At 41.2% G+C, this 25785-nt stretch overlaps 1 protein-coding gene across 1 annotated transcript in view; it reads left to right on the top strand.

Moving 5' to 3' along the window:
* LOC126295137 (uncharacterized) overlaps positions 1-23621 on the top strand; it is a 42718-nt gene extending 19097 nt beyond the window's left edge. Inside the window, exon 2 of the mRNA XM_049987419.1 lies at positions 16426-23621. Coding sequence (XP_049843376.1) covers positions 16428-17924 — 1497 coding nt within the window. The 5' untranslated portion in view covers positions 16426-16427 and the 3' untranslated portion in view covers positions 17925-23621. The remainder of the gene's footprint in view (positions 1-16425) is intronic.
* The last annotated feature ends 2164 nt before the right edge of the window (positions 23622-25785 follow it).

The raw sequence follows: 25785 nt of genomic DNA, 5'->3' as shown, positions 1-25785 counted from the left end.
CATTTTTATATTTTCTCCTTTCATCAATTAATTTCAATATTTCTTCTGTTACCCAAGGATTTCTAGCAGCTGTCATCTTTTTATCTACTTTATCCTCTGCTGCCTTCACTACTTCATCCCTCAGAGCTACCCATTCTTCTTGTACTGTATTTCTTTGCTCCATTCCTGTCAATTGTTCCCTTATGCTCTCCCTGAAACTCTGTACAACCTCTGGTTCTTTCAGTTTATCCAGGTCTCATCTCCTTAATTTCCCACATTTTTGCAGTTTCTTCAGTTGTAATCTACAGGTCATAACCAATAGATTGTGGTCAGAGTCCACATCTGCCCCTGGAAATGTCTTACAACTTAAAACCTGGTTCCTAAATCTCTGTCTTACCATTGTATAATCTATCTGATACCTTTTAGTATCCCAGGGTTCTTCCATGTATACAACCTTCTTTCATGATTCTTAAACCAAGTGTTAGCTATGATTAAGTTGTGCTCTGTGCAAAATTCTACTAGGCGGCTTCCTCTTTCATTTCTTAGCCCCAATCCATATTCACCTACTATGTTTCCTTCTCTCCCTTTTCCTACACTCGAATTCCAGTCACCCATTACTATTAAATTTTCGTCTCCCTTCACTATCTGAATAATTTCTTTTATTTCATCGTGCATTTCTTCAATTTCTTCATCATCTGCAGAGCTAGTAGGCATACAAACTTGTACTACTGTGGTAGGCATGGGCTTTGTATCTATCTTGGCCACAATAATGCGTTCACTATGCTGTTTGTAGTAGCTTACCCGCATTCCTATTTTCCTTTTCATTATTAAACCTACTCCTGCATTACCCCTATTTGATTTTGTGTTTATAACCCTGTATCCACCTGACCAGAAGTCTTGCTCCTCCTGCCACAAAACTTCCCTAATTTCCACTATATCTGACTATAAGCTATCCATTTCCCTTTTTAAATTTTCTAACCTACCTGCCCGATTAAGGGATCTGACATTCCACGCTCCGATCCGTAGAACGCCAGTTTTCTTTCTCCTGATAACGACATCCTCTTGAGTAGTCCCCGCCCGGAGATCCGAATGGGGGACTATTTTTACCTCCGGAATATTTTACCCAAGAGGACGCCATCATCATTTAATGATACAGTAAAGCTGCATGTCCTCGGGAAAAATTACAGCTGTAGTTTCCCCTTGCTTTCAGCCGTTCGCAGTACCAGCACAGCAAGGCCATTTTGGTTAATGTTGCAAGGCCAGATCAGTCAATCATCCAGACTGTTGCCCCTGCAACTACTGAAAAGGCTGCTGCCCCTCTTCAGGAACCACACGTTTGTCTGGCCTCTCAACAGATACCCCTCCGTTGTGGTTGCATCTACGGAATGGCCATCTGTATCGCTGATGCACGCAAGCCTCCCCACCAACGGCAAGGTCCATGGTTCACGGGGGGGGGGGGGGGGGGGGGGGGGGGGGGGGGCAGATAACGATAGCTGTAGGAAACCCAGAAGTATAGGTTAAGACTGAAAGTAATTCCTCCCACAGGTGCGAGTATTAAAATACTAAAGGTAAACTGCTGAAGCATTCACAACCATGTGCCAGAGTTTGAAGTGTTCATGAAAAGTAGTGAATCTCACATAATACCAGGTACAGAAAGCTGCTTGAAACCTGAAATTGATAGCAGTGAGATTTTACAGGAAAATTTAAATGTATATTGAAAGGATAGCCAAGTGAAAAATGGACGTGGCTTATTTGTCGCAGTAGACATATAACTCAAATCCACAAAGGTAGAAATTGAATCTGCATGTGAGATTGTTATGGCAGGACTCAGAATCAGGGATAGGCATAAAGTGACGATTGTATCCTTCTGTCACGTACCAGACGTATCTCCTGATGTAACTAAAAACTTCAGAGAAAACCTCAGTTCATGTGTACATGATAGGAGGGAACCCCCATGGTATACAATCACTGTAAAGAAACTTCTAAAGAAACAGAGATTACTGTGTAATAGGTATAAAACAAAGTGTAGGACTGTAGATAGAGAGATGCTAAATGAAACATATTTGGCTATCAAGAGAGCAATGCGTGAAACCTTCAATGACTACTGTAGCAGAATATTATCAAATGACATTTCACAAAACCCAAAGAAATTCTGGTCGTATGTAAAGGCTGTTATTGGCACCAAAGTTAGTATCCAGTCCTTAGCGAATGAGACAGAAACTGAAATTGAGGGTAGCAAAGCAAAACCTGAAATGCTTAACTCCATTTTCAAATGTTCCTTTACAAAGGAAAACCCAGGAGAATTGCCCCAATTTATCCTCATTGGTGTTGAGAAACAGTTGAAATCATTAAAACTGAACATAGCTCTGGGCCTCAATGGAATCTCTGTCAGATTCTATACTGGATTTGCGGCTGAGTTAGCCCCTCTTCTCACTATAATCTATTATAGATCCATAGAACAAAAAATTGTGCCCAGCTCTTAGAAAAAACACACAAGTGACATCTGTCTACAGGAAGGGTAGTAGAAGTATAGAACATATTCTGAGCTCAAACAAAATGAGGTATCTTGAACAGAATGACCACCTCAATGTCAACCAGCATGGTTTTCAATAACGTGAATCATGTTTTTTTTTTTTTTTTTTTTAAGGGAATTAAGGAAAGGAGATAAGGATCTTTATTGTCTATAATATATCATACAATCACCGTTAATCTTTATTTTACAATTGCCATTACCAACTTTGGCCCATATAAACAAGTACTCATCAGCGTTTAATTTCTTCTTCTTTCTTGTACTCAAAACAAATGGCATGCTTGGAACTAGAGTACCATAAGGCTGCTTAGCCAACAGTCCTGCAGTCTCAGATATACTCCATGTCTTCCAAGTCAGAATATTAGCATCAGGAAAAGCTTCAAGCCCACCATAATCTGCTTGATTGCCCCACACAACAGCAAGTGTGAGCTAAGTACTACCTCAAAACACTGCCTGTACATCACAGGTAAAGTTCAGATGTAGTCCACGAAATACATTGGGGCCTCCAATTAACTGCTGCTTATTAAATTGACCAGCAAGGTCAATATCAATAGCCTCCCACTTTTCTCATGACATACTGAAAGTTTTGGATCAAGGCAACCAGGTAAATGTCGAGTTTCTAGATTTCCAAACAGCATTTGGCTCAGTACCGCACCAATGCTTATTTGTCAAAAGTATGATCGTATGGAGTATCATTTGAAATTTGTGACGGGATTGAGGACTTTGTGGTAGGGAGGACACGGCATGTTATCTCGGACGGAGAGTCGTAGTCATAGATTTAGGAGTAACTTCAGGTGTGTCCCAGGGAAGTGTGTTGGGACCCTTGCTGTTCATGTCATATACAGTGAAACTTCTATATAACGTTTTTCAAAGGACCACAAATTCTGAACACTGTATAGAGGAAAACACTATAAAGAGGAAGGCTTCCAAATAGTAATTATAGGGCATTACTGAAGTTTGGGATACCACTAACCAGCTTTGACAAATGGTGCCACAAGTGACATTTTAAAATTTTTACAACACTGTAATACGATATTGATTGCAAATGATCAATGTATCAAATGATTAGTTTTTGTGATTAAAACATGGGGCCCGGTAGGTGGATGGGTGGAAGTAAATGGCTCCAAAAAGATAGCAAGCAGAATGTGCGTCACATGTCGCATGAGCTTTCCGAGCCGGTGCAAACTGTGAATCCACAGAATGGAAAACAATGCGTCTACATCCAGTCACTTAAACGTTATAAAAAGGTAAATAATTGACCAGGGTTCCAAAAATATGAATGTTACATGGAGGAAATTGTAATACAGAGGAAACACAGTAAAGAGGAAAATTTAACATTGCTTATAGGGGCTTTTCGTCAGGACCGAAAAAAACAGATGTAACATAGAGGAAAACATTATATGGAGGAACGATATAAAGAGGTTTCACTGTATTAATGACCTCCCGGACAATATCAGCAGTAAAATCAGGCTTTTTGCAGATGATGCAATTATCTATTATATAGTACTATCTGAGGAAAGCTGCATAAATATTCATTCAGATTGTTATAAGATTTCAACATGGTGCAGAGGTTGGCAACTTGCTCTAATTGTTCCGAAATATAAAATTTTGCACTTCACAAAATGAAAAAAAAAAAAGCAGTATCGTATAACATCAATGCTTCACTGCTAGAATCGGCCATCTCAGACGAATTCCTGGGAGTAACACTTTGTAGGGATATGGGATGGAATGATCAAATAGCTTCGGTCATGGTAGAATACTGGGGAAGTGCAATCAGTCTACAAAGGAGACTGCTTACAAATCACTTGTGCGGCCATTTCCAGAATGGTGGGACCTGTACCAGGTAGGAATAACTGGGGCTGTTGAATGTATACAGAGAAGGGCAGCACAAATGGTCACAGGTGTTTTTGACCCGTGGGAGAGTGGTGCCGACGAAACGTGACTGCCAGGCTCCTGAAGACAGATGTAAACCATCCCAAGAAAGTCTATTAACAAAGTTTCAAGAACCAGCTTTACATGATTACTCTAGGAATATGCTACAACCCCCTGCATATTGCTCTCACTGGGATTGTTGATATAAGATTAGAATAATTGCTGCATGCGCAGAGGCATTCAAGCAATCATTCTTCCCACGCTCCATACGCGAACGGAACGGGCAGGAACCTTAGTAACTGCTACAATGGGACATACTCTCTGCCATTCACCTCATGGTGGTTTGCAGAGCGTGGCTGGAGATGTAGAAATGATGTCAACAAAGCGATTAATTCTACTGAATGTTGATCGCTGTTTTCTCAGTTGCATTGGACATAGCAACTCTGTGATCAGATTAGGACACGAGTTTCAATTCAGGTCCGCAGTTCTGCCACAGTTCAGTAATTGGTCACTTGAGAATCATCTGTCGACAGAGTGTCTCCCGTTTCCGTCATACCTCGCATTACACATTAACAGCATTTGTGAAGTGACTCGCTGTGTTTGTATGTTACCTATAACTGAGACTGGTAGCCCACAGCGGATGTGGCAACACTGTGACAGCTGTCAGTTATCAAGTAATTTTAATCAACTGTAGAAATCTTTGACTTTTAGGTTATCTTGTACTGAGAAAGTACATTAGTGAATGTCACATTTATTTATTTACTATGTCAAAAATACACAATATAAAACACAAAGAAAAAAAAAGTTTTACAACTGCAAACCAGAACTCGGCAATTTCTGGTGCACTAATCATCAGGGCTGCACCGACACATTGCATTGCCCTGGGCCAGACGCTTTTCAGCCCCCAGCCCCATTTGTCCTTATGCCACCTCATTTGCTATGGACTTGTAGGCATCTTTAGTTTTCATACTTTTTTTGTTGCCCTCCTAAATTAAGCTTCCACATTAATCTTCATAATAATAATTACGGACTTGAAATAAATGCAACGTAGGTAGATAACATGAAATTAAGTAGTAAGGAGGCGGAATTGTCACATTTGGCAGCCAGCTGCTACAAGTATCTACAGCTACATGCATACTCTGCAATGGCCTGTGAAGTGCACAGTAGAGGGTACTTCCCATTGTGCCAGTTATTAGAGCTTCTACTTCTACATCTACATGATTACTCTGCAATTCACATTTAATTGCTTGGCAGAGGGTTCATCAAACCACAATCATACTTTCTCCCTACCATTCCACTCCCGAACCCCTAAACCTTTCTGTTCGAGCTCTGATTTCTCTTATTTTATTTTGATGATCATTCCTACCTATGTAGGTTGGGCTCAATAAAAAAATTTCGCATTCGGAAGAGAAAGTTGGTGACTGAAATGTCGTAAATAGATCTCGCGGCGACGAAAAACGTCTTTGCTGTAATGACTTCCATCCCAACTCGTGTATCATATCTGCCACACTCTCTCCCCTATAACGTGATAATACAAAACGAGCTGCCCTTTTTTGCACCCTTTCAATGTCCTCCGTCAATCCCACCTGGTAAGAATCCCACACCTCGCAGCAATATTCTAACAGAGGACGAACGAGTGTAGTGTAAGCTGTCTCTTTAGTGGACTTGTTGCATCTTCTAAGTGTCCTGCCAATGAAACGCAACCTTTGGCTCGCATTCCCCCAATATTATCTATGTGGTCTTTCAACTGGAGTTGTTGGTAATTTTAACACCCAGGTACTTAGTTGAATTGACAGCCTTGAGAATTGTATTATTTATCGAGTAATCGAATTCCAACAGATTTCTTTTGGAACTGGTGTCGATCGCCTCACACTTTTCGTTATTTAGCGTCAACTGCCACCTGCCACACCATACAGCAATCTTTTCTAAATCGCTTTGCAGCTGATACTGGTCTTCGGATGACCTTACTAGACGGTAAATTACAGCATCATCTGCGAACAGTCTAATAGAACTGCTCAGATTGTCACCCAGGTCATTTATATAGATCAGGAACAGCAGAGGTCAAAGGACGCTTCCCTGGGGAACACCTGATATCACTTCAGTTTTACTCGACGATTTGCCGTCTATTACTACGAACTGCGACCTTCCTGACAGGAAATCACGAATCCAGTCGCACAACTGAGACGATACCCCATAGGCCCGCAGCTTGATTAGAAGTCGCTTGTGAGGAACGGTGTCAAAAGCTTTCCGGAAATCTAGAAATACGGAATCAACTTGAGATCCCCTGTCGATAGCGGCCATTACTTCGTGCGAATAAAGAGCTAGCTGCGTTGCACAAGAGCGATGTTTTCTGAAGCCATGCTGATTACGTGTCAATAGATCGTTCCCTTCGAGGTGATTCATAATGTTTGAATACAGTATATGCTCCAAAACTCTACTGCAAACCGACGTCAATGATATAGGTCTGTAGTTAAATGGATTACTCCTACTACCCTTCTTGAACACTGATGCGACCTGCGCAATTTTCCAATCTGTGGGTACAGATCTATCGGCGAGCGAGCGGTTGTATATGAGTGCTAAGTAGGGAGCTATAGTATCAGCGTAATTTGAAAGGAACCTAATCAGTATACAATCTGGGCGTGGAGACTTGCCCGTATCAAGCTATTTGAGTTGCTTCGCAACCCCTAAGGTATCTACTTTTAAGAAACTTACGCTAGCAGCTGTTCGTGTGTCAAATTGTGGTATATTTCATTCGTCTTCCCTGCCAATTCACGTGTGGAGTGCAGGAAGAATGATTGCTTAAATGCCACTGTGAGCACTGTATACAACCTAATCTTTACTTCACAATCGCTACTGGAGCAGTACTTTGTGGGTAGAAGAATATTCTTAGATTCATCATTAAACATGGTTCTTGAAGCACCGGGTGTGAGTCGTGCTTTGGTAGCTCAGATGGTAGAGCACTTGCCCGCGAAAGGCAAGGGTCCCGAGTTCGAGTCTCGGTCGGGCACACAGTTTTAATCTGCCAGGAAGTTTCATGGTTCTTGAAGCTTACTAACTAGGCCTCCCTGGGATATGTTGCATGTATCTTGAACTGTCTGCCAGTTCAGTTCTTGAGCATCTTTATGGGACTCCTCTATGGGTCAGACAAACCTGTGACAATTCGTGCTGCCATTTACTGTATATGAAATTACAATGAAATCTAGACCTTTAGCTGCTTACAGGCAGGGAACAGTTGAAAAGTATGTGCCTCAACCAGGACTCTAACCTGGGACATCCTGCTTACATGGCAGACACACTATCTGACTGAGCCACCGAGGACACAGAGGATAGTGTGACTCCAGGGACACGCTCCCCGTGAGACCCACACTTCCAGCTTTCCGTCCACACACTACATTTGTACTGCCCCTGCCCACTATAGACAATCTACCGATCCACGAAAGAGTTTGAGCAATGTGAGTGCATCTGCACTGAAGAACATCATTGGCCGGTAAGCCTTATCTCTATGAAGATGGTGTCGCAGTCGCAATATCCTCTGTGTCCTCGGTGGTTCAGTCCGATAAAGCATTTGCCATCTAAGCAAGAGATCCCGGGTTCGAGTCCCACTCGGGGCACACAATTTTCAACTGTCCCCGTTGATATTTATCAATGCCTGTAAGCAGCTAATGGTCTGCATTTCATTGTAATTTCATTCTCAGAGAGCAACAAAATCACCAATGCTATCTGTACAGATACCAGCTTTGTGTATTCATATATTCTCTGTATATATTCAGTACCCCCCTTTTAGAGCTTTTTCTACGGGTTCAACACATTCGAACAATACTCTAGGGTCTCACAGTCTCCTCTAACTGATTACATTTCCCCAGTATTCTACAAATGAACTGAAGGCTGCCACCCACATTACATGTAACTGAGTCGGTGTGACTGTTCTATTTCATATACCCACAGATTGTTACACCAAACCATTTATAGTGTTGACTGGTACCGACTGTGACTCATTGATGTTACAGTCGTAGGATACCGTGTCACCTCTCCCCCACCCCTATTTTGTGAAGTGCAAAATTTTATATTGGTGAACATCCAAAGAAAGTTGCCAAATGTGGCATGAAATTGGAAACTTATATTGTACTGCTTTCTTTAAGACTTATACTTCATTACAGACAAGTGCACCATCTGCAGACATCTGAAGTTACTAGTAGTATTGTCGGCCAGGTCCTCAATGTACAGTTCGAACAGCAAGAGATCCAACACAGTTCCCTGGGGCACACCTGACATTACTTCTACCTCTGTCAACGGCTCTCTGTCCGAGATAACATAGTGCGTCCTCCGTACCGAAAAATCCCCAATCCAGTCTCAAATTTCGTTTGATACCTGCATATAGTTGTACCTTTGATGACAAGAGTAGATTTGTTGATGTCACATGCTTTTCAGGAAGAAGGAAGAAAAATAAAAACACCCGATTGCCTCAGCCGATGGCTTTCTGTATGTCACAAGTTGAAGGGAGCAGACCCAAATACTCAGCCACTTAATGTCAGTTGTACAAGCAAATCTTGTGCTCTAAACTAGCTGGCAACATTGTCACTTGGCACTGACCTATGTCAATCACAAAGTTACTTACATGAGCTGTAGTCTCAGTGGAGAGGATAGTGTTTTTGAAAATAGCTATAAGATGAACACCAACAAAACTGAAACTAAGGTAATGGAGTGTAGCTGAATTAAGTTATGTGATGGTGTGGTAATTGCATTAGGAAATAAAGTAGTAAATGAGTTTCACTATTTGGGCAGCAAAAGAATTGACAGTGGCAGATGTATAAAGGATGTAGAATGGAACCTACAAAACTGAGAATAGCTTTTCTGGAAAAGAGAAAAGTGTTAATTTAAATGTTTGCCGAAGATGGAGTGTGCCCGTATGAAATAGTGATAACTGCTACAAACAAAGACAGGAAACAATCTATTTGAAGTATAGTGCTACTGAAGGAAGCTGAAAATTAGAGGGTTAGTTCTTTTAACTGATGAAAATGTACTGCATTCAGTCACTGAGAGAACAAATATATGGTGTAATGTAATGGGATAGAGAGAGAAGACAGATCCTGACACATTAAGGAATAGTTATGTTGGCAATGGCAGGAAGAGCAAGCGGGGGGAGGGGGGGGGGGATTAAAATTCAGGAATAGGCTGAGGCTTGGCTACAGAAAATGGGTTTTAGTAGTTATAGGCTGCATCTGTTATGTAGTGTGTGTCCAAGAAGTGCATGTACCCCAACGTCAAAGGAAGTGTACTCTATATTGGGCTACTTACATGTAAAAGCTATGAAACATCTGTATCTGTATGAGCATATCATGGCTTACACAGAGATCTAAGTGTCTCTATGTGCTTCTCCACATCTTGCAGAAGATCTCGGGAGTTATACTTCTGAAGGTTTCTTTCTACATCTACATGGTTACTATGCAGTTCACACTTAAGTGCCTAGCAGAGGGTTCATTGAACCATTTTAATACTACTTCTCTACCATTCCGCTCTCCAATGGCGCTTGGGGAAAAAGGAACACCTAAATCTTTCCGTTCAACATCTGATTTCTGTTATTTTATTATGATGATCATTTATCACTATGTAGGTGGATGTCAACAAAATATTTTCTCATTCGAAAGAGAAATTTTGTAAATAGATCCCGTCGCAAAGAAAACTGCCTTTTTTTCAGTGACTGCCACCCCAACTCATGTATCGTTTCAGTGAGACTCTCACACCTGTTGCACAATAACAAGAAACGAGCTGCCCTTCTTTGCACTTTTTAGAAGTCCTTCGTCAATCCTAACTGGTAAGGATGCCATCCCGCGCAGCAATATTCCGACAGAAAAGTTTAATGTAGGCTCTCTTTAGTGAGTTTGTCCCATCTTCTAAGTGTTCTGCCAACAAAGCGCAATCTGTGTTTCGCCTTCCCCACAATATTATCTATGTTTACTTTCCAATTTAAATTGCTCGTAATTGTAATTCCTAAGTATTTAGTCAAATTGACAGCCCTTAGATTTGTGCAATTTATCGTATTCTCAAAATTTATCGGATTTCTTTTACTACTCATGTGCATGATCTCGCACTTTTCTTTGTTTAGTGCCAACTGCCACTTTTCGCACTATACAGAAATTCTCTCTAGATTATTTTGTAATTGGAATTGACCGTCTGATGATTTTGCTAGACAGTAAATTACGGTGTCACCTGCAAACAGTCTAAGGGTACTGCTCAGATTATCACCTAGATCATTTATGTAAATCAGGAACAGCAGAGGGCCTATGACACTACCTTGCCGAAAACCAGATCTCTCTTCTGTTCTACTCGATGATTTACCGTCTATCACTACGAACTGTGACCTCTCTGAGAGGAAGTCATGAATCCAGTCACATAACTGAGATGAAACTCCATACGTACACAATTTGATTAATAGTCGCATGTGAGGAATGGTGTTAAAAGCCTTCTGGAAATCTAGGAATATGGAATTGATCTGAGATTCCTTGTCGACAGCACTCATTACTTCATGGGAATAAAGAGCTAGCTGTGTTGCACAAGAACGATATTTTCTGCATCCGTGTTGGTTGTGTATCATGAAGTCATTTTCTTCAAGGTGATTCATAATGTTCCAAAATCCTACTGCAAATTGAGGTCAGTGATTTGGCTCCGTAATTCAATGGGATACTTTTTTTTTTTCCTTCTTGAATTTGATGTGACCTGTGCTACTTTCCAATCTTTAGGAACAGACCTTTTGTCAAGTGAGTGGTTGTATATGATTGCCAAGAAAGGCGCTTATTGTGTCTTTATACTCCGAAAGGAACCTGATTGGTATACCATCTGGACCGGAAGACTTGCCTTTCTCAAGTGATTAGAGTTTTTTCGCAACACCTATCTACTTTCATGTCACTCATGACAGCTGTTCTGGTTTCAAATTCTGGAGCCTTCTTTCGTGAAGGAATTAAGGAAAACTATTTAGTAACTCCGCTTTAGTGGCACCATCATCGGTAACATTTCATCTCTATCAAGCAGTGATGGTCTTGACTGTTTTTTGCCACTGGTGTACTTTACGTACGACCAGAATCTCTTTGGGTTTTCTACCATATTTTGAGACTGTTTCATTGTAGAAACTATTAAAAGCATCTCGCATTGAGATCCGTACTAAATTTCGACCTTCCGTGAAACTCAGTCTTGGGGATATTGTGTTCTTCTGAATTTGGCGTGCTTCTTTCATTGCTTCTGCAACAGTGTTCTGACGTGTTTTGTTACCATGGTTTATCAGTCCCGTCTCTCGTCTCTTATTAACTTATGCAGTATGAATCTATCTATTGCTGTCGATACGGTATCTTTGAATTTGAGCCATATCTGGTCTACACTTACATACCTGTATTTAGCTTGGAAGGAACGGAGACTCTCTCTTAGGAAGGCATCAAGCGAATTTTTATCTGCTGTTTTAAATAGATATGCTTTGTGTTTATTTTTAGTGGTTTTGGTTGATATGGTTTTGAGCCTCGCTACAATGGCCTTGTGTTCACTAATCCCTTTATCTATTGTGATGCGCTCTATTAGATCAGGATTATTTGTGGCTAAGAGGTCGAGTGTGTGTTCGCAACCATTTACAATTTGTGTGGGCTCATGAACTAATTGTTCAAACTAATTGTCAGAGAAAGTATTTTGTACAATTTTAGAAGATGTTTTCTGTTATCACTGGCTTTAAACATGTATTTTTAACAACAAATCGAGGGTAGACTGAAATGTCCACCAATTATAACTGTATGAGTGGGGTACTTATTTGTAATGAGATTAAAGTTTTCTTTGAACCGTTCAGCTATGATATCATCCGAGTTGGGGGGGGGGGGGGGAGGGGAGGAGCCAGTTACTATTTTGGTATGGCTGTTGAGTATAACCTCTACCTATAATAATTCACAGGAACTATCTATTTCAACTTCACTACAAGATAAACTACTACCAACAGACACAAACACACCACCAACTACTTTATTTAATCTATCCTTTCTGAAGACGGTTTGCACCTCTGTAAAAATTTCGGCAGAATTTATCTCCGGCTTTAGGCAGCTTGCTGTTCCTGTAACGATTTCAGCTTCATCGTTTTTTACCAGTCCTTGAAGCTCTGGTACTTTTTCAACATAGCTACGACAATTTACAACTATAATACCGACTGTTGCTTGGTCGATTTTTGTCGTCTCTCTGCCCTGTATCCTTTGATCTTTCCAAAGACTGTACAACCTAAAAACTGCCCAGTCCACGCCACACATCTCCTGCTACTCGTGTAGCTGCCTCCTATGTGTAGCGGACTCCAGACCTATTTAGCGGAACCCGAAACCCCACCACTCTTTAACATGCGGGCTCACCCCCTCCATTTTTAGTGTTATACCAATGTTGAGGCACATTGGTTCAGTTATTCCGCATTATGAGTTATCTGGCATGGCGAGGTCAGGGCTTCATGGCGGTCATTTAGACAGGCCTGGAGATGTCACTGAACCGCACCCGGTGAAGCGGCGGGAGCACCGTCCTGGTGTAGCTACACATGATCCACAGTTCCCTTGTCTCAGAGCTGTGGTATTAACCGCATTTGCAACAGCTTCAAATAAGAATTTTTATTCAAAAAAATATAATCCTAATTCATATTGTGATGACATCCCAGTCCACATTGTAATATTCTACCGTATCTTCCTTTGCCGTCGTCGTCGTTACCGTGAGACACCGTTATACCAAGAGGAAAGGCGCGTCGATCTTAGAGCATGAGATATGATGACCTTAAGCCATTGACAACACACAACGGTCACGGTAGCACCTGATTCCAGAATAGCTGCAGTAGTTAGGATCTACGAACTACCCCCTCTTGACCAGGTCCCCAAAACTTAACTCGTAATGAGATCCCTTCAAAGCAAATTGTCATAACGATCGTCTATAAAGGCTTCGTACAAGCAGAAGAAATGTTACAGTTTATTGAATAATAACAGATATGACCATACTGTCTTGTCTCTTCTGCTTTATTCAACATAACTTCGTTCACAGTTTCATTTCGCATTCACCACTCATTCACCGAAATCCTTTGATGAACAGTTTTGGTTGCTTGACACCAACAGTCAATGACAATGATACAGCTTTTCTCCTTTTTATAAATTGAAGCCCGCTCTCCGCGATATAATTAAAAAAAAAAGAAAGAAAAGAAAAGGCGGTCTCAAACCGCGTCCATCGTGAGATGCTAATAGACTTATCCTGGAATTGACTGCCCTGTAGGTGTACTCAGTTTAATGACCACACTTCGCTATCCGCTATTTCGCGTAACTGAATGTCCATTTGTTTGTTTGATTATACACTGTAGCTATTTAAAATTCGCCCCTATATTTTTCACAATGCACAATTAGCACTTTATTACTTTTTTTTTTTCCCTAAGAGTAAACGGGAAAAAAAGACGCCATATCATCGGCTTAGTCAATATAAAGCAGAACCCCTTAATATGCACAATTTTACCTCTTCTTATAGGATCGGCTACCTTACTCATTAATTTACTACATATTATTTCCAATAACACTAAACAGGCATCACCGTTATATTTTAATTGTATTCAAAAGCATGTTACTGTTATTATGACCGACCAAATCGCACGGCGTGCGTTTTTAACGTTAACTTTACGCCTTTCAAGTTCAGTTACAGCTATCTTGACTCGTAATGTTACAATATGAAATGGGTTCCTTTTCAGTCGTTAAACATAATGCATATTTTCATAGACTAGAAAAAGACATTCTATGCATGGGATGCAATACATCACAAGCTGGCCGTAAAATAATACTCTAGAGTGCGATATAGCTTTTGGAACTGATGTTGACAAAAAAGGGGAAGTTGCAACTCGCTGCTATATGTCGTCGTTGGATAGTTCGTTTATAAACATAGGTCTAAATGGTCCCGTTTCTTTCATTTTCAAATCTTTTTTGATAAGGTCATGAATTGTTTATAGTGGTACCTCAGATTCAGCTGCTCTTTTGTGAATGGATTACATTGGAGACTGCCAAGTCGACTGACCGGCAGCGGCATATATTTCTTGTCGTATTTCTCAAAATTCAGTATATGATATGTTTTTGTCACTGCCTAGGACAAAAGCGAGTATGCTTTATGAGATGGGGCCTTGTCAAAGCGATGTCTTATAAGTACTCATTATTTCAGTCATTGTCTGTGGAAGTTTGTGTGCCCAAACACACGCTGCTTGTCACTCCTTGTCCATGAATCTTTGTCCACTTAAATTACCCATGGCTTTGCGGCTGAAATAATGCAACTCTGAAATAAAATAAGACAAAATTGAGAACTATACTCTTCAGGGACCACAAAGCAAAGTTAAAAAAATAGGGTTCATGCAGTGCCATATAGACATTAGTTTTTCCCTCACTTTACGAGGTGCGTTCAATTTCTAAGACCTCCGATTTTTTTTCTAATTAACTACTCACCCGAAATCGATGAAACTGGCGTTACTTCTCGACGTAATCGCCCTGCAGACGTACACATTTTTCACAATGCTGACGCCATGATTCCATGACAGCGGCGAAGGCTTCTTTAGGAGTCTGTTTGACAACTGGAAAATCGCTGAGGCAATAGTAGCACGGCTGGTGAATGTGCGGCCACGGAGAGTGTCTTTCGTTGTTGGAAAAAGGCAAAAGTCACTAGGAGCCAGGTCAGGTGAGTAGGGAGCATGAATCACTTCAAAGTTGTTGTCACAAAGAAACTGTTGCATAACGTTAGTTCGATGTACGGGTGCGTCGTCTGCGTGAAACAGCACACGCGCAGCCCTTCCCGGACGTATTTGTTGCAGTGCAGGAAGGAATTTGTTCTTCAAAACATTTTCGTAGGATGCACCTGTTACCGTAGTGCCCTTTGGAACGCAATGGGTAAGGATTACGCCCTCGCTATCCCAGAACATGGACACCATCATTTTTTCAGCACTGGCAGTTACCCGAAATTTTTTTGGTGGCGTTGAATCTGTGTGCTTCCATTGAGCTGACTGGCGCTTTGTTTCTGGATTGAAAAATGGCATCCACGTCTCATCCATTGTCACAACCGACGAAAAGAAAGTCCCATTCGTGCTGTCGTTGCACGTCAACATGCCACACGGGCAGCTGTGTGGTCGTCTGTCAGCATTCGTGGCACCCACCTGGATGACACTTTTCGCTTTTTCAGGTCGTCATGCAGGATTGTGTGCACAGAACCCACAGATGTGCCAACTCTCGAGGCGATCTGTTGAACAGTCATTCAGCGATCCCCCAAAACAATTCTCTCCACTTTCTTGATCATGTCGTCAGACCGGCTTGTGCCAGACCAAGGTTGTTTCGGTTTGTTGTCACACGATGTTCTGCCTTCATTAAACTGTCGCACCTACGAACGCACTTTCGACACATCCATAACTCCATCACCACATGTCTCCTTCAACTGTCAATGAATTTCAATTGGTTTCACACCACGCAAATTCAGAAAACGGATGATTGCACGCTGTTCAAGTAAGGAAAACGTCGCCATTTTAAGTATTTGAAACAGTTCTCATTCTCACCGCTGGCGGTAAAATTCCATCTGCCATACCGTGCTGCCCTCTCTGGGACGTATTGACAATGAACACGGCCTCATTTTAAAACAATGCGCATGTTTCTATCTCTTTCCAGTCCGGAGAAAAAAAATTGGTGGCCTTAGAACTTGAATGCACCTCGTATTAGAGAGTGTATCAAGAGAGGAATTGACCATAATGGTACAGGGTACCCTCTGCCATGGACTGTACAGTGGATGGACCATACAGTGGCTTTTGGAGTGTGTAAGTGGGTCTAGATGTAGAAGCAGCTAGAAGAGGGGTGCAGAGCGTTATCAGACACACTGTAGAGATGTAAGGATTTGTGCAGTATAGACTTGCATGGATATTTGTATCAAGCCACAGTAACAACATAGCCACAATTTATTATATTCACATACATACCTCAAATGAAACTGACTTGCCTAAAATCCGCAGCAAAACTTACTCTGGGGAATAACTGGTAACTTTGTGTTTACAGAAATGGCAATGCCGTCGCTCAGCCTCGACGGCAACGTGCCAGACGACATCCTGTTCTCCATCTTTTCCTTCCTGCCCATACCGGATCTGGTCCGGTGTGCCACCGTGTGCAGGCGGTGGCGTAGAATCGTGTCGGAGTATTCCCACGTATGGAAGGGGAAGAGGTACGTCAGCAACAGAAGTCCGAGGGAATCGACCGAGGTGTGCGCCGTCTTGTGCATCGTGCCGCTGTTGCAAGAACTCGATGTCAAAGTGACCAAAATGTTTGAGGTGAAAATTATCTACCCACAGTTGTTTTTGTCAGTAACAAACGTCTGTGACCTGAGAGCTGTGCGGGACTGCCAGAGAGTGGGGTGTACGTATCTATCGACCGATCTCAACGTCGCAGAGGTCATCTTCTCTTCACAGTCGCTTATCGATTTCACTGCCCTCCGGAAGCTGCAGATCGTCGGAGGGAATCCGACGCTGACACCTTTCAAGCCGGACACCAGGGCGGAATGCGCCGTCGGCTCTGCCCTCGAGCTGTGCCCGAATCTCAGAGAGCTGAACATTAACGTGGAGGCCCTGTCGGGAGACTACGTGGACTGTTTGGAAGGGGTCAGCCGGCTGCAGACTCTCAGAATCAACTGCCGCGGCCTGGAGGAACTGACATTCCTGCGGCACTGCTCGGACGCGCTGGAGGAACTGGAACTGGAAAGTTGCGACGACTTGCCGCCGGCTGCGTACTCGGAGCTGCGGCACCTCGGCAACGTGAAGAAGTTGCGGCTGTGCGACTGCCGTGCGGAGGGAGAGGCCCTGGAAGTGGCCGCGGGGGGCCTGAGGTCCCTCGTGTCGCTGCAGCTGGACCGCTGCAGGCTGCTCTCGGACCTGTCCTTCCTGCGGCTCTGCAACCAGCTGCGGGAGCTCCGCGTCGAGGCTAAGGACGGGCCGCCGACGGGCCTGCAGTGCCTGCCCGCCGGCGTCCGCTCGCTGTGCCTCGTCGACAACGCCGCGACTGCCGACGAGCTGTCCGACGTGCTGCAGCGGCTGTCACTGCGCGAGGAGCTGAAGCTCTGCAAAGTGGAGCTGGCCCACCTGGGCTTCCTGCGCCACTGCCCCCGGCTGCACCGCCTCTACCTCGAGAACTCGACCTGGCCCGACACGTCGGTGCTGTCGAGCCTGTGCCACCTGACGCGGCTCGAGACGCTGGTCCTGAGGAGGTGCAGGGTCGACGCGGACGTGCTCTCCCAGACGGTGTCATCGCTGCCGCAGCTTCACACTCTGTCGCTGGCCTACGTGGAGGACGTCACCCACTTGCGGTTCCTCAGGCACTGCCCGCAGCTTCACACCTTGTCGCTTTTCTGCGTCTTCGGGCTGGACTCGAATGCTTACTGGGAACTGTGCCACCTGAACAACCTGGAGCAGTTGTGTGTCAGTGTGTTAGTGCGCGACGTCGTCAGTGATATCATCCGACCGTGTCTGCCCCGAGTGAAAATTTATTGCTCGGAACAGTTTATATAAACTTCTGCTAAACGAGCTTTTCTGAGCTGAGAACAAATGTTGTGCTGTGGAGCGGTGTGCGTGCCATTTCCGATCTTATTGGCAGATTAAAACTCTGTGCCGCACTGGGACTCCAAAAGTGCACCACACCTTTTGTGATGAGAGAGAGCGTACCGACTCGAGTCTCCTGTTAAGACTGGCAACCGGCCCTCACAACTCTCCTTCACCGAAGATCCCTAGCGTACCTTGCCGGATCGACGCCTTTGGGAAAAAGGATATTGTGGGGATACCATTTCTAAAATGAATCTCTATTGCAGAGTAAATGTTTAACGTTGGAAACTACCACTAGGCTGTGGCTAAGACATTTTTCAGAAGTGCTTGTCCTGTGATATATGCAGAGGAACTTCTGTGAAGTTTAGACAGTAGGGGAAGAAGACGGCTGTGAGCAGGTCGCGAGTCGTGACTGGAGAACTGACTTGGGAAGAGAGTTGTTCACGACCGGTGAGGTTCTCTGGTCAAGTCCCGGTACAGAACAAAGTCTTAATCTGCCAAGAACTATCTCTGCAAGTGATGTCTGAAAGAATTCTCATTAAATATCTGACCCTCCCCCTGGTGTAATCTGTCTCATTTATGGATACTGTACACATGTAAATTTTTTAATTTTTTTTATTTTTTTTATTTTTTGCCAGATATCTTGGCTCAAGATTTCCGTTCCTCCATTGTGGTGCCCTGTGTCAGCCTAAAAACTTACTCTGTTTCTTTTTAGTACATATATTAATTGCCCATTATGTTCACATTCCATTTGGCATATTTTTTTAAAAAAATATTGTCTAAGGTAGTTTTAAAAAAGGCTAAAATTAAGAGACAGATACTCAGTCATTTAGTCATAAGGTACATTTCGCTCTCTTAATGCTGCGTCGTACAAACCTTTTTCTTAGCATGTAGAGGGATCCACGAGAAAGACAGGTTTGAGACGGTAGTACCTCCTACCTTACATGGGCCATCATATCACCATGAGAACTTACTAGTTTCTTTTTATATCTCTGCGCAAACATCGGAATAATGAGCTCACTTCCCCTTTTGGTATTTCACTACTGCCGTGTGACTCCATTGTAAATGTAACAAAGTGTTCACTTGTTGCTCTTGTCGTATGTGTACACTGTTGCATTCCAGTGTGTTTTAATCACTTCATAAAAGCTACGCGATATCTGTGTAGTATACATCCTGAGAAATGAAGGAATAGCTGATTAGGTAAGAGAAGGAAGTGTGATGATGCTAAAAGCTGTAGAGGCAGACCAATTTCCGACTACATTGTGCATTTGTGAGTGGCTATAGGCTGCAATAGTTATGCAGTGGTGGAAAGGCTTGCACAGACTAGACTAGCAAGGACAGCCAGTTTTTGGTCTGGAGACCACATCAGTAACACTAAGACCACCGCCTCGAATGCTATTAACTGAGGAAATTAAGAACACCTCTGTTCATTTTCCTTCAAATTTATCTTTTGAATACTTTATCCGTGGCTATCACTTTGATGAGTTTCTTACTAACCTGACATCAATATTCCAAACTAAGAGTGTGTGGACAGCGCTTCTGTGTCATTTGCCTCATATTGAAGTCTTTGTAAGTGATATACAGAGTACTTTCCACTTACTAGGTGTGCAGAAGTCGTGGTCAGTGATTTTCTTAGAATTACTAAATCTCGCTTGTGGTTACAGACAGATCGGTGATGTAGCTCGAGGCCTAGGTTAGGTTGGAAAGTGGTGGTCTGGTTGTGTGTTGGTCAAGTTAAGAAACTTAAAAATATATATTAGCCGCTTACAGCACACAATTGATGTAACACATTATTCTGGTTTCTGAGTATTTATTGCTTTAATAGGATTGTTATAACAAATTCAACAGTACTTTCTCATGTATGTTACCAGAATAGGCCTTTAAAGTCAGCATAACAATTTCAATAACTTATAAAATTATAAACGTGATGCAAGGGCCTAAATGAAGTTACACTACTAATGATGTAAACAGGTGAAAGATTTTATTTGGTATCAAAATATACATGCCAGTCAACAACACTGTATTTACATAATCTTTGTTGCTCATTGCCACTACTATCATTTCCATTCAATCTGCCATTGGCTTCAGCATTGTCAGAAGAAAGGAGATTCTCTTTTGTAACAGCTTTCCTTGAGGTATATAATAGAGGGAAACATTCCACGTGGAATGTTTCCCTCTATTATATTCATATCATTAATTTGAACCCAACAATTACGTTTCCTTGAGGTATGTTAGACAGGGTAATTGAGCGTGGTTGTTTTCCTAGCTTGGCTTTAAAGTCCAGCTTGTGAAATTCCACTTATGTTGGAAGAGTTCCCTTGAAGACGAATTTGAATGGATTACACTTTTGGTACCGAATCCACTGCATCTTTAGCCATTACACAGGATGTTGTTTAGTGTCATTCTTCCTTTTGGTGATTGACTTCAACAAGTTTTCCACAGACAAGAAGTCAGTGTTATTACAGTGGCTTGAAAGGGATTTTTTTTTTCCTTCACCTGGTAATAATATTTTACCTGTTATCGGGACAAAATATCTGTTGTTTTGCTGTAGTTTCCTATTGAGGCAAAATAACCTTCCTAGGGAAGATAGGAATGACCACTTGTTAACTTCTCGGTCTATGACTACGATGTTATTTTTATCACTTAAAACTAGTCTCATTAATGTTTTGACTATTTTCCAATTCCTGTTCTTCCTTGTACAAGTATCACGGTACACAGCGTGTTTTGCAGGCAGTGCTCTTATTTTGACGTAAGCACACAAATTTCATTTGTAATAAGCTACTTGATGTGATGCTGAGCTTCTTCATTCTTACACACACAGATCCAATTTGTGGGCTTGTTGAAGCCATACCTTTTCTTGCTCATCTGTTGAGTCCTTGAGTCTACCAGCAAATGCATCACAATGTAAGCAAATGTCCTTGTGAGGTGCATGAAAATGCATGTTGAACTCATTGTTAAAAGCTCTACAATAAATTTGTAACAATCATGTTACTGTAATGTCTTAATTTATTTGTTGCTATTATGTCATATTGGTAAAAGCATCCAAACACAAGAAACTATAAATTTTCATGTAAAATAACAACACAATGAGAAAATAAACACCACTGACCCACACTGGATAACTCTGAATGTGATGGAAAAGAATTCATTGCTGGAGCCATTATTATTCCAGATAATTGGTTCCCTGATAGTGTCTTTATTACTATAACTTACGGTGAATCACACTAATCACAAATCAAGTAATTAAACGAGTAAACTTCTGTAACCGGAACAGCCACACGTTGGAACATCCGCATCGAATTGCGGTGACTCAGAATGGTAGCAGGCACCTTGGTTTCACTGACAACTACACCACTTCAGGGGACATGTAGGTGTGTGTGCACCACTGCGGTTGTTATGCGAGTTACGAATTGCACCATTTTCTCTGTTAACAGAATGCTTCTTGCTGAGAAAGATCCTGGTACTGTCTAAAAAAGAAAAGAAAATGGAATTACACCTTATGTGCTGTAAGCGTCTCATAGCAGGAGGGAAGCTATTGGGGGGGATTAAAAAGTTTCTCTCTGAGGTCATTGCTGTAGCGTATATGCAATTTAGTGCAACACTGATGTGGTGCGTGTGGTAAATGCGGAAACGTGAACTGTTGCAATGTCATTACCAAATTCCTTCAAACAGGACCAACATACTGTTGTTCTTTTCTTGGTTGGCGAAGGACAAACGCGGGTAGACATTCATCTGGAAAGTTACGCCAACCCGAGTGAGGCATTCAAGCACCGGCGCCTTTGGTCCCTTGCAGAAGGCCTTGAAGGGTCAACAATTCGTGTCAGGCGAGGATATGCAGCAGGCTGTCACACAGCACAGGACAGTGTTCTACCAAATGGGTATCTTCAACCTGGTTAATCGGTGGAATGCTCACGGTTAATGATGCCACTTCTTGTCCTCCCTCACGGTTCAGCTCCTACGTTTCTGTAACTCATCAAATGAAGTCGTTATATAGTGTTACACGGAACACAATCGGCAGTCTATATACAGGCACACTCTAATCTTGTTGTGTTTAGCAGGAGTTACATACCCAAGTCCAGCGACTCCTACAAATTGTAGGAGGGGTGACTGATAAAGTAGTATTTTTACTTCAGTTTTGAATATTTTGGGATCTCCAATTTCATGTGTGAATAAAAAAAAAAAGCACACACTTCTGAAGACTATACATGGATGTGTAACCTATATGGAAATTGCTTTTCTTTCTTCCAATATTGTCCTTAGAAATTTTGTAGTTCATCCTAAGTTCCTTCTCATTAACCACCACAGAAGCCATTTGGGGGCGTAAATGCATTGAAATGTAAGTGTAGGAATCGTGGATCCCTATAGAAACTTCTAGAGGTGTTTAGCTATTGTATTTACATGATATTCTTGCTACACACTTTTGTAGAGTAAATACTATTCCTTTGCCCCAGATTATATGACAGGCCAGCATTGACTGAAAGTATGCTGGCAAACCTCTCTGCAGGCTGAAACAATGAGACATATTTCTGAGTCCAAAGCAGGCAGAACCGATCTTTCTGCTTAATTTATCCGTGTGCTGGTGCCACTTTGATTGTACCTACAAACATTGTGCAGAGAGATTCTTTTGTGCGTGCCCATTCATCTTTACCTCTGGCAAGTCAATTTCATTTATTTGCAGTTTTGTGATGCAAGTGTGAGTGAATCTGTCTGCTGTGAACTGCCTTTGTCAGTGTACTTGGCTCATCATTTTGTATGTTCTTACTCACAGTTGGGAGTGCGGCCATAATACTACCACCTATAGTCAACCCCTGTTAGAGGGCCCTTCCTAGACCAAAATGTAAAATGTGTAACTGTAACTAATAGATTTGTGTGTCTAGTCTGTAGATATAGTCTGCATGCAATTATAAAAATACAGTAAAAAATTATACAGTATTTTAAGATCTTGGTGTGAAAATGTTTTTAAATGAGTAAAATTGCATAGTTATCATTATTTCCATTAAAGTTCCCATGTTATTGGTCACTACAGATACAAAGTAGAAAACAAATATTGTTGCTTTATAAGTGAAAATATTATATTCTACAGCTGTCCTTCTACGAAAATAATTACTTGAGAAGCAGTGGATGTTATTGGCAACAGAAAGGAAATTTCATTATTTGTTCAAGGTTATAATTCCATACCAGTTTTATGTATACTTTTTTTTCATTTCATTGGCATCATTCACTTTCTTGTTCTGTAATATGTTGACAACAGAATGTAAAATGCTTGTGGTAAACCCTTACACTGCAGTTTGTTTCATTTGGCATTGTCTACAGATTGAAATGCAGCAGTATTATCTTCAGTTATTTTGTTACAGATGTCGCAAAAGTGCAAGTTATACATTTAACATCAATGTATAAGATTAGCCGCTTCTGTCAGTAGCAATTATAAAGCTGTATGGCTCTGTCAACTTAGTTTCTGTCATCAGTAAAAGTTTAGAGTACTACCATCAAGTTTTAAAAAAATATAATTACATATAATGTAACTAATAATGTAATAAAGAGACTGCAAGGTATCATCAAAAATCTCAATGTCATTTGTATTCATTTTAACATTTAAAGCTTGTGAAAACTGAATTTGTTTGTCCACTGTAAGGATTCATTGGAAGAAAATAAAGTTCTATCAACTTATTTCAAAACATATGTACTTCATAATAATCCAGTGCTACCTTCCATATTTTAGATACCTGACAAACAGAACCTGTGGTTACCATCACATACCTTCAGGTGCTTTGCAAACCTTTCTACTAAATTAACAGTTATAATTAACACACATGCACTTTCAAATAGCACCATATCTCAAACGTGCAATTATTGCCCCACAATCAACCAACAAGTTTTCATTTTTTTAAATACATAATTGCAAATTATATTACTTCATTTTAGTTTCAAACTCGTCTGAAACAATAAACCTGTAAAAATTATTGAGCAACTTTACTTTAGAATGCATATTAAGAAAATCTGTAATTTCCAAATCTCGCATCAGCAACAACATTTTCAATCGCAACAGAAACTAGTGGTGGTCTGCTTCTAACAGTTTAGAAACATTACAAACACTATTGCTACCATTTATCAGGATACGTGATTGTCTCACAACTGTGGGAATAACTTATGGCAAAATATACATACATGCCAGTGTAGATTACACAAGTACTCAAAATTCAGAACACACAAAAGAATACAAATGCCAATCTTGTGTCCAGATATCACTAATATTTACACAGCTATAGCTGTTTAAACTTTGTAGAAGTTGTCTTATCCCCTCTGCAGATTAATTTTACAGGAGTAGTGTTGCCTACAGTGCATCAGAATGTATTTCAACAATTAAATATAAGTATGATTTTTCACTGGCATTTGTAGCTGTGAATGCTGTCATTATCCAAGAAGAGAACACCTGTTAACAATGAATTTTTTTAAAATTTTATTTCTCTCTTGGAACAAACTTCAATTATTGCTGAAAACTTGCCACGTTACTGGGTGAGAATAATTAAACTGATGGAGATCAGAGTGTTGCAATGCGGGCTGTATAAATCGTAGGCTACTAAGCATCGTATGTATATTCATCTATCAGTGAGCTTGCAGTATGCCGAAAAAAAAAGTAAAAAAGTTCCAATTTCTGCCACGGATGAAAAAATATCACGGTAAGCAGTAAGAATCTAGTGTGGGTACAGGAAAAGGAGAGGAACAACCAGACACATGATAACAGTTGTTCTGGCATGTTTATTAGGGTACGGCCACAAGTTACAACATGTGTTCTGTATGGTCTCCTGACTCGGCAACATGCTGCATCCATAACACAACACGGCCAGCAGTTTCTCGCAGCATATCCAGTGTGATCAGAGTGATACGTCATCGTACGCTATCCTTCAGATCAGGAAGAGTACAGATACATCCCTGATAGACAAAATCTTTCAAATGTCCGTACAACCATGAAAAGTCACATGGATTTACATGAAGCGATATGGAGGACCACACGTCTTAAACTGCATAGAGATGGTGGCCATTACTGAACGTTTCTTGACACACATCTTTCACTGGACAAGCAAAATGTGATGTCACCCCATATTGATTGAATGAATAGAATAGAATAGAATCTTTATTGTCACAAAACATGTTATATACAATCATTTGATTGAAACAATGGTGACTCGTGAATCAATATTTCTATGCCTACCTAAGTATACCTAAAACAAGATACATTAAAATAACACATATGGGTGCTCCCAGAAGCACATTACAACATAGAGAAATAATTACATGTTAGATTTCTTCATTTTTCTTAACATTTCCACAGTGGTTTGAAATCATTCTTTTAAAGTGCTTTTCATGTTTGTTTTTGTAGTTTATAAATATGGACATTCTTCAAAGACCACATACTTTCATAAAAGTAGTATACATGTTTACATCTAGCTCTTTAGATACATAGTTCACATGATACATAGTTTATAAATATGGACACATATCGAAACAACATATACCTCCATTAAAAGGGAACATCAGCGTACACATAGAATGTAATGTAGGACAACAAAACTCGTCTTTCTGGTTTATAAAATCATCCACAATGTAGTAGCATTTGCTTTTTAAACATTTTACAATGTTTGAACAGGTGGATTCTAGCTTGCAGTCCAACTTTGAAGGAATTTTATTGATAACCTTCAAAGCCATGTAATATGGAGTATTTTCAAATAATGTTAGTCTGTGGCAAGATAACATGTAATCTTGTTTGCACGATTCTCTATTATTGATTGCAGTCGTAGCTCTGATAATTTTTTTATGTAGCTTGAACACACTG

The sequence above is a fragment of the Schistocerca gregaria genome, chromosome 11, assembly GCF_023897955.1.
Source record: "Schistocerca gregaria isolate iqSchGreg1 chromosome 11, iqSchGreg1.2, whole genome shotgun sequence".
Taxonomy (NCBI): Eukaryota; Metazoa; Arthropoda; class Insecta; order Orthoptera; family Acrididae; genus Schistocerca; species Schistocerca gregaria.
Note: the sequence above shows the minus strand (reverse complement) of the source record. Positions and strands in the feature narration are given on the sequence as shown.